The 14,439-nt window shown below is 45.7% G+C and overlaps 1 protein-coding gene across 2 annotated transcripts in view; it reads left to right on the top strand.

Moving 5' to 3' along the window:
* The first annotated feature begins 480 nt into the window (after window positions 1-480).
* SERINC5 (serine incorporator 5) overlaps window positions 481-14,439 on the top strand; it is a 45,251-nt gene continuing 31,292 nt past the window's right edge. Inside the window, exon 1 of one of the 2 annotated variants that reach the window (XM_074812338.1) lies at window positions 481-650. In XM_074812338.1, coding sequence (XP_074668439.1) covers window positions 624-650 — 27 coding nt within the window. In that variant the 5' untranslated portion in view covers window positions 481-623. Of the gene's footprint in view, window positions 651-8,902; window positions 13,127-14,439 lie in introns of those variants that run through there. The other variant, XM_074812339.1, reaches the window with a different exon arrangement.

Here is a 14,439-nt window from a genome sequence, read left to right on the forward strand (position 1 = left end):
GGCAAGTGATCTGAGCAGTGTCCTTGAGAGCAGGCAGCCTGTGGAGGCCAGTCCTGCACGGACTGATGCTAAATGGCAGAGCTGAAGATGGCACTGCCGCTTCTGTTGGCTCGGGCAAGCCAAGTGAGACAGTTCGAACACGCCGCGCTGGCCGCTCTGCAAGACACGTGCGCTGGCACCTCCGCCGAGGTGCGGTTCCCCCTGGGCCAGGCTCGGAGGGTGGGTTCTCTCCCCCGCGGCAGACGCGGGGCTGCCGGTTCGCGGGGTGTCCCCTCGCTCAGCGCGGCGGGTCCCCGGCGGGCCGGGCCGGCCGGCGAGGCCCGCCGGAGGGAGCAGCAACAGCCGCACCGCCGCCGTGACGCGCCAGTTCGAGCGCGGAAGCGGCGCGGAACCCCCAGGCGCCGACACCCCCCCCCCCCCCCCCCCGCCGCGCAGACTGACGACAGCGGAAGCCGCGCGGCGGGGCCGGGCCGGGCCGAGGGCGTCGCGGCCGGCAGCCGGGCAGAGGCGGTGCCGCTCCGCCCGCGGCGGAGGGGCCCCGCGTGCTGCCCTGCCCTGCCCGGCCCTGCCCGCTCCCGCATGAGGGAGGCAGCGAGGGGGCCAGGCCGCGCCGCGCCGCCGGCATGTCCGCGCCCTGCTGCGCCGGCCAGGTAGGGGGCTGGGGGGGCGAGGGGCGGCCGGCAGGTGTGCGCGGCGGGCGGCGGGGGCCCCGTAAGGCCCCCCCCGCACCGGGCGGGAGGCGGCGGGCGATCCCTCGCGAGACGGCGCCGCGGTCCCGCCCGGGCGCTCCGACGGCCGTCACGGAGAGCGGGGAGCGACGTCCCGGGCGAGCGCGCCGCGGGGTCGGGCTGGTGGCGGCCCAGCGCGGGGTGGGAGAGCCCGGGACGGGACGGGACGCCGCATCTCTGCGCTGCTCCCCGGCCGCAGCTTCGCGCTCTCTACCGTCAGTCCTCCCCAGGGCAGTTGACGCGGTGAAGTAACAGCAGCGCTTGCGGGGGGGAGCCGAGTGCAGCGGAGGCGGCTGTCTGTAAAGCTTGGCTCTGTTAGTGTTTATCGTGGTTTTGCGGAGTTTCCCGGATGAATTCCCCTCGTGTTTCAGGAGGATAGGCGGCTGGACGCTGCCTGTCTCCCCAGGGTATGTGCGGGCAGCGGAGGGCCGCTCTGTTCGCGGGCGTCCGTATCAGGAGCTGTGGTGGGGCAGTGGGATGCAGGTGAAGACGCAGACATTGAGAGGAGCCTTCCCAAAGACCTGCGCGGTGAGGAGCAGTTCCCAAAGGAGTGACAGATCACTTGCAGCTACGAGAGGCCGTTAGATAGTTGCCACTAGTGCCTGGTGGTGGACAGATGAGAGCCCGTGGTGTAAGAAGTGGAATGGGTTTAACTTCACTCTTAGCTGATGGCCACCTGGCACTCCTCAGACTCTTTCACAAACTCCTTTAAATTTGGCTGGTGGAAAGATTCAGCAAGTGCAGGTGCTGTCAGAGGGAGTGAGAGATGATAGCAAGTAGTGATGGAAGGTGGTTCAGCACCCATGGGGTGAGGAAGCAGCGCTCTGCATCTTACCGCGGTACACCTGTTTTCTGGTTTGAATGAGTACTGGTGGATGAAGGACCGTGGACTTGGAGGAGAAGGGTGGTCACAAGGCCCTGTCCCGATCTCCTTGGTTGCAGTCAAGGAAAGGACTACTGTTGTCTTTAGCTTGCTGTTAGACCGCATCTACCCCAGGCACTTTGTTTTGTGCTTCATTTTCCCAAATTTCCATTTCTGCAATAGAAACCCATTACTACCTGTCCTGTCTGCAACAGATTAGCCAGGGAGCTTGTTTCTGTTGTTTTACATATTTAAACACCTTATGGTCCTAATTCTATTGATATTTCTTCATTGGACAGTCTGCCCACCCTCAGCGTCTGGTTATTCACTTGCTTTTGTGTGAACCACCTAGAAAAAGTCTCAGATATTTCGTGGAGGTTGAAATCCCAGGCTAGATTCTTCTGGCTGCGGTTCTTTCAGTCTTCAGTGGGCTGGGAGGATTACTGAGCATGCCTCCACATGCCTTGTCCTCTGCAAGCTCCCCTGCGTCTTGCCAAACAGCCCTTGGGTGGTCGTGGGGGACAGCAGTAACTGCATTTGCTAGTATTCCTCGTAAAGCAGGGGGTCTCTTAACTGCTGCTTTGCGTGCATTTTGGCAGTGTGTGAAACAGGTTTTGGAGCAGCTCAGCAAAGTGCTGTTAGTAGGTGCTGTTACTGCAGTGACTAATGGCTGTTTGTATTGTCATTGCTTTTTTTGGTTGTAACTCCCAGAGAAGTAACTTAATACCAAGAGGATGAAACTGTTGTGAGAGTGGTGTGGTGAAAGGCATGGCTTTAGCGTGACCAAACTTTGAGACACTCTTAAAGCCACTATTCCTACCCCATGTAGTAATATCTGGTAGTAATGTGTTTTATTGACACTGATGTGTCACTTTGCAGTCTGTAAATAAACTGAACTCCTTAGTGGTGTTGGAGATGAAGCAAAAGCCCAAAAGTGGATGCAGTCATAGCACCAAAATTATGCAGTACCCTGGGGAGATGTATTCTGCTGGCTCAAGCACTATTTTTGATGTAAGACTTATCTGTGCTAAATATGGCATATTGCTGGAGTTATACCAGCAAACCTAGTGTGGATAACCTTTTTTATAAGCTAAGAGAATAAATGGCATAAACTAGGTTTCAAGAGCATGCAGTGTGACTTTTTTAAAAGGAAGAATGATCTTCATGACTTGGTTTATTCCAACATTGATGAGGGGATGTTTGTTTAACATGATTAATACACAAGAAAGAAGGGATAGAAGTTCTTTCTCTCTCAACCCAACTTCCTCAGGCATTTTGTGGGTACTGTTAATCAAGCTGGAAAATTGAGAAGGAATTTGGCCTCTCCTTAAATGTTCCCCTCATGATAAAGATAACCCTGTCTCCAGAAACAAAGATGATATGCTTGAGGAAGGATTGAACTTTATACAAGTCCTGAAAAAAACACTCATGTTGGGTCCCTCCTTTTTCCCTAGAATATACTGGTTTAATGCATTTGATATCCCACGGGGTGGAGTTTTTTTGTGTGAACTGTTTTTGCCCTGTATATATCTTGTATCTGCCCCTGGTTTTGTGGATCTGCTTTCCGAGAACTGACTGAAAACTGCAGTATTGTCCTCTGAGCTGTGAAAGTGCAATTATCATGCATGGATGTCTGTAGCTGATATCAAAGTTTCATTCAGAGTTAACATCACTTGACTACTTGTTTTTTTCTCCATTCATAATGCCAGCAGAATGCATGATGGGTACTTTGGTTTTGGGTCAAATCATGCTAAACACCTAGTTGATGGTGCCTGTCAGAATAAATGCATTCAGGTTTTGCAGCCTGGATTCCTGTTGTTAAAGGATACAGCAACAAGCTGCCAAACTTCAGTTACTTTGGTTATGCTGATTTTGCACTGAAAATTTATTTAAAATAATTAACATTACTGTGTAATTCATATCATCGCCAAGTGGACCCTGGGAACTTGCTTTCAAGGAACTTGGCCATTTCTAAACTTTAATTTCTGCAGTTGTTTTTTGTCAGTCAATGTACACCCTGGTTTTGAAGAGAATTGTGATTTTTAGGTTTCTGAGCTGTAATAAGCTTGCTAAATGTTTATTATTTTGCTAGTGTTTCGTTGGTAGACCTATTTTGAGAATGCAATGAGAATACAGCTTGGCTTGGACCTCCACAATGCTTTTGATTACATAAAACATCTGCTTAAATTGACAGGAAACAGGATTTTACATTTGGCTTTTCTTCAGTAGTTATTCTCAAGAGAATAAAGTTGAGATCATGGTTAAGAAAAGCAGCTGTTATGGAAAATCTTTATTACAATGAATATGTTTTTCCCAGAGTTAAGTAAATGTTAACTTAGATAGTTAACATTAATGGGGGGGGGGGGGGGGGCAGTATGTTGTAGCCGGGTTGTTTAAGAAGATGGCTTATTCAATTAGAACTGGTAGTTATTAAAGCTTGGAAAGCTACTTTTGCAGTCTGTTAAATCTTGAGTGCTTTCTTTAATATTGTTCTGCACTTAGAAATCATACCATGTAGTAAATGCAGTAAGATTTGCCACAAGTTAGATTATCAGATTTTCATTTTATACCCAGACCTCTAATTCTGAGGGGTTAAAAAAAAAAAAAAAAAAAAAAAAAAGAGCTTTATTTATAAGATTGGCCAAGGCTAGTCTTATGATTTTTGGGGCTTATGGCTCTTGGGCAAAGGGAGAGAAGCCCCCCATGTACTCCAGGGCTGCCTGCCTCTCTGGCATTGACTGTTTGCATCTGCAGGTTGAGAAGGGGGCTTTCATTCTTACTTGTGGTCTCCTCTTTTCATTACATGGTGAAAAGGGTGGCTCTGTCATCCTTGTCCAGATTTGCGTCCTCTGAGGATGCCGGGACATCACTGGGGCATGTGCGTGGTGTGATGCGCTGCAGTGCTGTGGGGTGGTGCTGGCAGCCTTCCTGGCTCCACTCCACATGGTGCTCCCCAAAACACATCTCTCCTTCTGCAAATGGTTTTCCTGAGTGAGAGGGATTTGGTTTATTTTGTTTAACCTGAGCCAGTCAGCTAAAAAAAGAGAAATTTAGCTGTGGGTCTTGTCCCCTCTCACAGCTGCCTTTCCACGCCACCGCTATTAATCATGATTGGAGATGAAACTAGCTGTCTGAGGTCTGATGTGGAGTATTGTAGTGTACTCCGCTTAAATACAGCTAGGAAAAACAGACCAGGGAAGGACCTTTTTCCCTCTTTGCAGAAACATCTATTTTTTGTTTTAAACAAATGGTTGTCTATGAAATTAGCAAAGCCTGGTTTTCTGTAGCTTTGTCCATTGAGGTTGGTATCTTACGTTGATTCTGTTTTAATAAATACTGAACTTGCTTTACAGCCTTTTCCTTGCTTAGGGTTGAGAGATCATTTTTCTCTGCTAAACCTTTTGCCTATTTTCAAGGAAATTGTAAGAATGTAGTATCTTTGAGGCCCCCGTCTGCCTGCCATAGCTAGATAAAATTTGCTGCTGGGTTCATAAGTGATAGAAAGGGAGGGAAAAGCAACCAAAGGACAGTGAGGTCCTGTTAAGTGTTGCATCATTTAACACTTGCATTGCTAAATTGGAATCCTTTCCCTGGCACTGCATAAGAGGCAGAAGATACTCCTTCTTATTCCAGGCAGAAGATAGTCTTTCTCATTCCTGCTTAATTTCTCCTTGCTGCCTAATTTTTTTTTAGCCTTTTCCTCTCACATCCCACAAGTTGGTTGCATTGTGGATTTAAAGAAACAGCTTAAATACCGATGGCTCTACAGCAGTGGAGTAAAGGCAGTGTAGGAGCAGGGCCTTCACTTTAAGGGCAAAGGGATACTTTTCTGCAAAAGAATATAAATCCTACTGTTGTTTTAATTTTTGAAAGTGTAGGTATTCCAGGGTTGTTTTTTTTTTCCATTACTGGGACTTTCATTAAAATAACTGCACTCACAGTTGTGGGTGCAAGGCATACTTGTTTCAGGGGAGCAATTAAATGAAAGCCTAAGCTATGACTACAGTATAAGCTGAAGGTCTTGCTGGTGACTGTTGTCCTCTCAAACACATGCTGAGGCAGGATAGTCTTCTCAGCTTAGCCATGTGAATACACTTGGACCTTGGGTTGCTTTCAAGGTCCTTCACATACTTGAGTTACTGGTGCTTCCATTTTGTTCTCAGCTGTGCCCGCTGTAATGTGTTTTGTCATGTTAAATGCCTGGCCTCCTAGATTTTTAGGCTGTGATGAACCATTCTGCCGACTGAATTTGACCCACTGCATTGTTCAAGTCACCCAAGAGATAGGCTTCAACATCAGCATGTGCTACAGCATGAGGCAGTAAGGGATGGAGCCAGCAAGAGCTGTGGGGGACTGTGGTGTTTTACCCATGACAGCATGCAGGGGGAAGGTGGCTCCATGTTTGTTTCAAAGCGAGTCCTGACACACCTAACAATCTCATTGTCATTTTAATTGGTGATAACTATGCTGATGTTTGCAGTTTAGTGACTGGAACTTCCAGCAATTAGAGATGGCATATGCTCAAGTATTTAGACATACAAATATTCACAGTCTGAGAATGGAAAGTTTTTCACTTCTTTCTGTCCCGTAGGACCAAAATGTGTCAACTTGTCATCTCTCACACTGAGTTTTAACAGGAACCATTCTTAATGACTGCTGAAGAGACCTGTCTTGTGGTTTTTTTTTTTTTCCTTGGCTTATGTTACAGTCACTGGCAAAACAGTGGTTCAGGAATACTCTTAAAGATACTTCTCGAGTAGTCATTGTAGTTAAAAACGCTCATCAAGAAGTAAGCAATGGGAAGATGTGAGCAGGCTCCATTTTGAACTTGCCAATCTGGAAACGTGTGTTCATTTGGCTGTTGTGACACTGTTCTAAACTGGAACATCTTTACCAATGTGTTTTGTTTTTTTTTTAATATGATGTGGTGAGAAATTGTTAATGTTTTGTACAAATGTATTGGCTTTTGTTACTTTGAACAAAGTGTTAATGTTTTCCCCTCCTCCTCCTGGAGTCTTCTTGGACTCAGTACTGAAACCAACTTCTAAAGACACAGCATCTTTGTGGAACATCTCAGAGCTGTCAGTTCATTCAGAAATGAAGCAGCTGTTCCAGCTATATGCTTTTTAAGTCAATGCATACAGAAATTGAATTTTGACTGCTTCTTCACTCCAGTGGTACATGGACTTAAGCAGTTACTGCCCTCTACTTTGTTGTGGAATGTCCCTGGTGATGTATCACATTGCATCTGTGTGTGCCATTCTACCTCTAGAGTCCTGGTCTCACACATCAGAGCTAACCTGGAGAAAATCTGCTCACTGTATGAAGGCCTCACATTGTCAGACTTCTCTTTGATTTTCCAGTTGCTCTGTTAGTACCTCCTCTGCTGTAAAAGGCCAAGAAGTGGCTGCAGCATGAGCTGGAACAACCTGCAGGTGAGAAAACTGTGAAATACGAAATGATAGGAAAGGACAGTTGACCCAGCCATCCAGTGGAGGTTGCTCTCAGTGAAGATTGTCAAGGGATCGATGCAAAGAAGCTTCAGGATCAGGATCAGTGGCCTGTTTTCCTCAGTGATATGTTTTCATCATTGACCTGAGAGTACATTTAAAATTGCTCCTGAAAGCACAGAGGTGTGATGGAAGGACTGGTGGAGCAGAGCGTACTATTGAAGTTGATGTAACCCAGACGGCATGACCCCAGTGCAGATAAAATGCACCTTTTAAGTACAGCCAGCTGGCTGGTTGCCTGCGCAAGGTGTGTGTGGAGGGCAGACTGCTCCCGCAGCACGGAGTGCTGCGAGACAGAGTCTCACCCCCTCCTTGACTGCACGTGGGGGAGAGGAGCGAGGTGACTTGTTGGGCTGTTTGCAGTTGGTCTGATGATGCTGCCATGATTTTGTAGGAGAGACTGGGGATATGTTAAGGGAGTGCAGGAAAAAACTCAGACAACTTAGGTGCTGGGAGGAAAAGTCTTAAAGCTTTCAAATGAGGCTGAGGGTAAATGGTTTGGTTTCCTTCGTTGACAAGCAGGGAGAAAAGATCAGGTAATTAAAAAGCTCTCTAAGCTAGTGAAGAAAGCCTCACCAAGAACCAGTGCCTGGGAACTGTAGCAGACAAATTAGAAGGTGGGGGTTTTTTTTCTGTTTTTAATGATTTATATAAGTAACCAGAGGGTTAGAGAGTCCACCTCTTACTGCTGACAAATCCAGATGGACTATGCTAGTGGAAAAATAGTTAGACTACTGGGGAGCTGGGTGATGTGATACACTGCAAGGTTCAGGTCAGACTAAACAATTGGTTTGAGTTTTCCAAAATCATGAGCAGAAGAGCAGTTGGGCAGTCTTTAATTTAGACGTTTTGCAGTGATACTGTTTTCTAATGCTGAGCTGAGTCACCACTTAGTAACGTTTGAGCATGGAGACAGAAGCTAATCATCCTCAGTTCAACTTCAGCACTGCTGGTGCCTGGCAGCAGCTTGCCCATGTTTTAGCTTTTGGCATAGCTGTCCTAGATGATGCTTTCTCATGTAGGTTTTGATCTGCTTGGTGCTATATGGCAGTTTTGCCCTGTGGTGCATGGCATAAGCTTTGGAAACTCGGCTCTGGGCAGAAAAGTCTCGCTGGAAAGCAGTATTCAGGCAGTTTCTAAGCTGGTGTGACCTTTCTCTGAAGTTGCTTTTAATTTTGCACAGTTTGCTATGTGAGGTGTGCTCCCAAAAATAGGTCGTCAGTTGATTAACTGGTATGCTGGTCACAAAACCTTGTTTTAAGCCACGTGGTGAGTCTGAATATTAAAGAAAAAGCAGTAAAAAGCCAGTTAAGTCAAAGGGCAATATAAAGCCTTTTTGCTGAATTTAGTTATTTCACAGGGACAAACCACTGTGTAATCATGCGACCGGCTGAAGAAACCTCTGCAAAATGTGTATGTGTAACACCAGGGGTTTTTAATAATAGTCTGAGCCCAGCTCCTAATGTTGTCCCAAAATCTGGGTTCTTTTAGCTGGTGTGCAGTGAGCCAAAAAACACACGGAGTCGAGATATTTGTTTAATTCATATCTGAGCAGAGACGGGTGCTAGGTGGTAATTCCACAAAGCTAGCACACCTTGGTTAACACACAGTAAGTGTTTATACATCCCGAGCAGCAGTAATCAGTGCCTTTTACTGATAAGTTTGGCCACCCTAGTTCTCAAGGGTCCTTGTGAGGTCTCGTCTCCATTTAAAGTCACAGTATCCTCTTTTTTAACTGCATGTTCAGTGAGGAAGGGGCTTTTCTTGGTAGGGGGCTTTTTCCTACTCGAGGGCAGTTTTTTACTATGTTAATGAAGAAAGCTCACAGATAGTTCAAGTAGTTCTCTCCTTGGTTCAACTAGCAGCGTTTGTTCCTGTGCGAATATCTTGGTGTTTCCTTGCTTGATGGTGTTATGGTGTCATCCCTCACAGTTATCTCAGTATTTCCTTGTTTTAATTACAGTGTTACCTTTTCAGGGTATCTCTGTCAGCTTTACCTGTATCAATTCCTGACATTCTTTCACAACTCTCCTTTGGTCGTTTTGTCAATTAAGATGTAACACTAACACTTGGGACACCGGACATCAATCATCTCTTGTTTTCATGAACCGCTGCACTAACAGAATGGTTGGCTTGCTAGATGCTTTCTCCTGAAACTAAAAGTCCAAGGACAGGTATGTAGCCTCTTCAGGATGTTATTCATACAGGGCTGGCTGCTTTGCTCTTTACAGCCTGCTTGGATGCTGCACGTACCTGTGAGAGTAGATGTTTGGGTGTTTTTGATAGACATTGCGGTTAACAGCTCAGTGACTGCATTATCTGCAAATCTTACAGCCCATATAATGCTGGTAGTCAAGCAGTGCATGAAAAACTAAGCTGCTGTAGGCCACCATGAAAAAAATCTTCAACAAGGCACATTCCTGTGCTCCATGGACAGGCTGGAAGGCATGTGGTCTCCTGGGCTGCTCTGGCCAGGCAGTCAGTCAGGAGGGAGGAGATGAAATGCTGCTAAGTCTTTGTTTCATTTAAGTATGCACTTTGTTTTTTCAGTGTGCTCTTCTTCCCTTTGATTTTTACAATTTCTGCTGAAGTCTCTCAAAAGGACGAGTGCTTTGTTGTGATAAGCTGGATACTTTCCTATGGTTTGTATAATTTAAAAATACTGTAGGCTATTTTGGGCAGTGATCCTGAAACTCCTCACTTTGTTTTAATGGCTATGCAAAATATTTTCTAAGACCTTTGAGATTTTTTTAGAAACATCGGTGAAAAATACCTTCTAAAAATGTCACTGTCTCTACAAAAACAGTAGACAGGACACATTCACTTTACTTCTTGGTCTTGTATGTAGATAGTCACGTGTGTGCTTAACATTACCACCATCATACCTCATTCCACTGATTTATCAGATTGGATCACAGCTTGCAAAAATCAAGACTCACGTGTGTGGCAGATGTTAAGTGTATGTTGGTGGAATATTCATTGCAGGGAGCCGTTAGCTTCTGTACAAATTGGTAAACCTGCTTTTACCCTGTTTTGTTAACCTGTCTAACTCTTGTTAACCATGGGTGTGCCCCAGGCTGGTATAAGATGGGAGTGTACGAATATGTCCAGGCCTGCCTGTACTTGGAAAAGTAGTTTGCACGGACTAGGGCTGTTACATAGTCTGTTTGCTTCTGCTCCTCGCTGTGTGGATGTAAAAATTATTGTTCCTCTGCATTAGAGGGAACCTACTGCACTCAAATCAAATGAAATGGTAGGAAGACACCACTGAAACATCTGTTCAGAGAAGGGTCAAAGCATGCTGGACTGCTGCGAGGCATTCACCTCTGCTCTCCCCTCCCACCTGCACACTGTGCCCTCACTTGAAATGGTAAAACTGCTTCTGCCATTGCATAATAAATCAGCAGCTAAGAAGGATTGATATGTCATTTTTCTTCCCTCCTCTTTTTATTTTTTTAAAGCCAGTACGTTGCTTTGTTTGGTCACCCCCAGCACCAGAAACAACTGTCAAGGCTCCTGCGGTGCTGGTGCTGGGGTAGGAGTGAGTGAGTAGCTGGCAGAGCAGAAAGGCTGGGATGAGCCAGTGGCTGTTAACCTAACCTGGCTACCAGAACAAATGTCTGTGAAACCATGCTTTGAATATTTTTTAACAAAAAAATTTCCCACGCAGCTTTGCACAGCTGCTGTGAAACCCGTCAAGTCAGCCATCATCCAGGCAGTTCAAATCATGGCGCAGTCTGTTTTCACGTACACACACTTTTCAAGTTTCAAGATCTCAGTCAAATTGGCACAGCACTCTCCTTGAGCTCTGAAAGAGTAGCACCAAGCAAAGCAGGTGGCCAGTCTACCCTGTGGAGGCCTGGTGTCATGGTGGGTTAGCATGATGGGGCTGGCTGATTGTAAGTATTTGTGGAAAGCATAAATATTTGCCTAATGCTTGTAATTATTGTGAGACTGTGGTGCTCACCTGGTGAGGAGTTGTAAAGCTAGAGAGAGAGCTGGCATGGCTGTACTTGCTGCCTGACTTGTGGGAGCCTTTGGACGAGAAAGACTTGAAGCCAGAACCTGCTGCAGCATGACAAACTCCTGACAGAGCAGCCTGACATTTGGTTGCCATTGTGCTGGGCTCTTGGGAACCCTGGACTTGGAAGGATCACAGGACTTTGAAGGAGCTCTGTAGGTACAGACCAAGATTTTCAAGGCCTGCCAGCTGGCAGCAATCACAGACATTGGGTTGTCTGGGTTGTCGCTGCCCTGAAAACCACACAGCACCTTCCTTGTGCAGAACTTGTCCTTTGTAGGAGCTTTTGCTTGATGATAAGATCTGTAAAAGATTTATGACATTACTTGCTTTTTTTCACAGCCTGTTTTTTTTAACATGGGAAGAATTTGTTACTGGCTTGCACTCTTGCACTGGTGGGTCCTGAGCCCCTGGGCAGACCCTTGCTACTGTCAAAAGGCAGAGGCAAGGCAAGATGGGCCATGCCAATGGTAAAGCATGTGACACCAGAGGAACTGCATAGCGTAGTTGCACCTTGACCACAACCTTTCAACAGAGAACTCATGGCATATGTGGGCTGTGAAGTTTGTCATTCAAAGACAATGTCTGTGAAACCTCTTGGGTCGGTAGGTTGTGGCCAGCGTCTTACTCTTTGGGACAGAGACTGTTTTCATTTATTTTTGGATAACACCTATTTCACTGTGGCCCACTCTGGAATGTACTTAGTCATAACCAGAGTTTAAAAAAGAAAAAGAAAACCCAAAACAAACAACAAAAAAACCTCAAATACCAAATTTGGGACTGATGCTGAATAATCTAACCAACTTTCTATGGTTTCCATGGTTATTCAGAGTGCTTAAAGGAATGCATCTGAAAAAAGATGGAGACACAGGTATTTTTCAAAAATATTGCCAATTTATAGGGTACATGCTCAATATTAGAAACTATCATTAGAGTCTAAGTGATGTGGAACAATGCATAAATGAGCTTTATACGCTGTTTAAGTATTTGTTGCTTTAAGTAGCAGCTCCAGAGACCTGGGACTGGAATAGCAGACACGTTGCTAGACGTAGATGAGGTTTCACTGGCAGAGCTCTCTAGCACCTGGCTTATGGAAAACGTTGTTCCCTTTACAAATGCCAAAGCTGCATACCTTCTTACTTCTGTACTACAGTTTTTAACATTATGGTGAATATGGTCAGGAGTTGAAGTTCATTGTGGATACTTTGGATCTGGCTGGTACAGATTGAAAGGACCTTTAGTCTTAATCTTTTTTTTTTTTTATTCCGTAATTCTGAACTGGATGGATTATACTTACTTTTCTGATATGTTTTTGTTTTGAAATGTTATTATTCCATTTGTTTGCATGTAGTGCTAGGGCCTGAATAATAGGCCCTGAAACAAAGTTCACCTCCAGATGTACCTCACAACCAAATGTTATCCATTATTAGTATTTGCTAATTAGTAAAATCTGTATTACAATTAGCATTTATTATTAGTATCTGATCATTAACAAAAAATGTATGCTCATTAGTGAAGGATGTAGCTTAGACAAAAGTCGTGAGGATGAAATGTCATGAGAATGTATCCAACTTTCCTTGTATGGCCTTGTTCAAGGCTGAGAAACCAAGTGTCTGGCCTTGTTGGAAACTTTGTGAGAACAGAACCAAGTAGATAAAGAGACTCCCTTGGTTCTGTTTGGCCTTGTTCAAGGCTGACAACCCAGGTGTTTGGCCTTGTTGGAAACTCCCTTGATTCTCCCCCCTGAGCCCTGGCCAGGCTTTGGGTGGAATCCAACAGGAGGATGAAGCCAGATGTTTCCACTCAAAGAAAGGTACAAGTCATTTTGACTTGCTGATTTTTGGTATATAAGGCTGGGCCCGCTTGCCATGACTTTGGAAGCCTCACCTATGGGTGGACACACCACACAGGATTTCCCACTTGCCGGGACAGGCTCTCCAAATCCTCCCTGCAACCGGGGCTGCCCAGCGACTGTGGATATGGATGATGGTAGCGTATGCAACTGGTGAGGTATCTTTCTTAATTACTATTCTCCCCTTCATGTAGTAATGATTAGGTGCATTACCTGGCTTATTCTTATTTTCTATAATTAACTGTATGTAGAAATTATTAAGTGTACTATTCTGTATTTTTCTTATTGCTTATTCTCTGTATTACTTGGTTATGTCCTCTAATTATTAACAGTAGAATAAGCCCACTCTTTTCACTCTGGTGTCTGAGTTTACTTGGCATCCTTGATCAGCAAAACATTGCTGAATCAGTAACTTGCCATAGTTTCCTTATTTCTTGGACTTGTATTGATGCTGTAAAAGTTAACTTCGCTACGTATAAAAATTAAAATTGCCATTCAGCCACCACTGCCTTCTATGTTGAAAGTATACTTGCATGATGTACTTATGCACGTAGTATTTTTAATTTCCAGCTTTGGTGCCAACATGAGCCCATTCTGTTTGTTCCCTGTAGTTGAAGCTTTGTGTGTTTTGGGGAGGATTTCTGTTTTGCAGCAGCAGCAGTTTTAGCAGCTGCATGCTTTGAGGCCCCCATCTTCTCTGGCGTGAGATCCAGCAGTGAACTGAGAGAAGGGCAGTGTGGGAGTCAGGTTGGACTGTTCCAGTTTTATGTCTTCAGCAAACTAAAGACCCGTTGTTGAGTGAGGCAAGGGACTGTCCACTACCCTCTCTGAAGGCAAGAAGCCTTGGTGTTGCAGCACATAGTCATGGCAAGGAAATTATAAGCTGGGAGTCTTTTCAAGACACTCCTTCAAAATTATTTGGGGCTCTTTGATCAGCCTGTCTGGTTGTGAGACTCTGGGTAGTTTTATCAGATATGCGTGTCTGCAAACACACATGTGAAACCCCCTTCTCTGAGTTGGACAGTCCTTGATGCTGGAAATGTCCTGGAAGGAAAATAGTGCATCGTGGTTTGGCACCTGAAGGCACATACAAGCCAATCAAGTTTGCCTGGACAACTCAAATGTAGCACTTGTGCATTTTGAATCCCTTGTCAAAAACTGAGAAAAGCCATCCGTCTTGTACAACTGCTTGCTGGAAAGCAGGGGGGTCCTCTGAACATCCCTATGGCCCCTCTGAGGGCTGAAGAAACACTGGGAAAAAGTGGCCTCGGTGTGCTCGAGCCCCTGGCACTGGTGGCACAGCACCCCTGTACTAGCCGCAGGGAGCCTGCATGCTGAGGGGTGATGTTGGTCTGGGTTGGCAGCAGTGAGACCTGGAAGAGAAGTTCCCTGCTACTGGACGCCTGCTGATGTCCAAAAATCCCTCCTGTGGTTGCAGCTGCTGGGTTAAGCATGGGAGCCAATGA

The sequence above is a fragment of the Strix aluco genome, chromosome Z (genome assembly GCF_031877795.1).
Source record: "Strix aluco isolate bStrAlu1 chromosome Z, bStrAlu1.hap1, whole genome shotgun sequence".
Taxonomy (NCBI): Eukaryota; Metazoa; Chordata; class Aves; order Strigiformes; family Strigidae; genus Strix; species Strix aluco.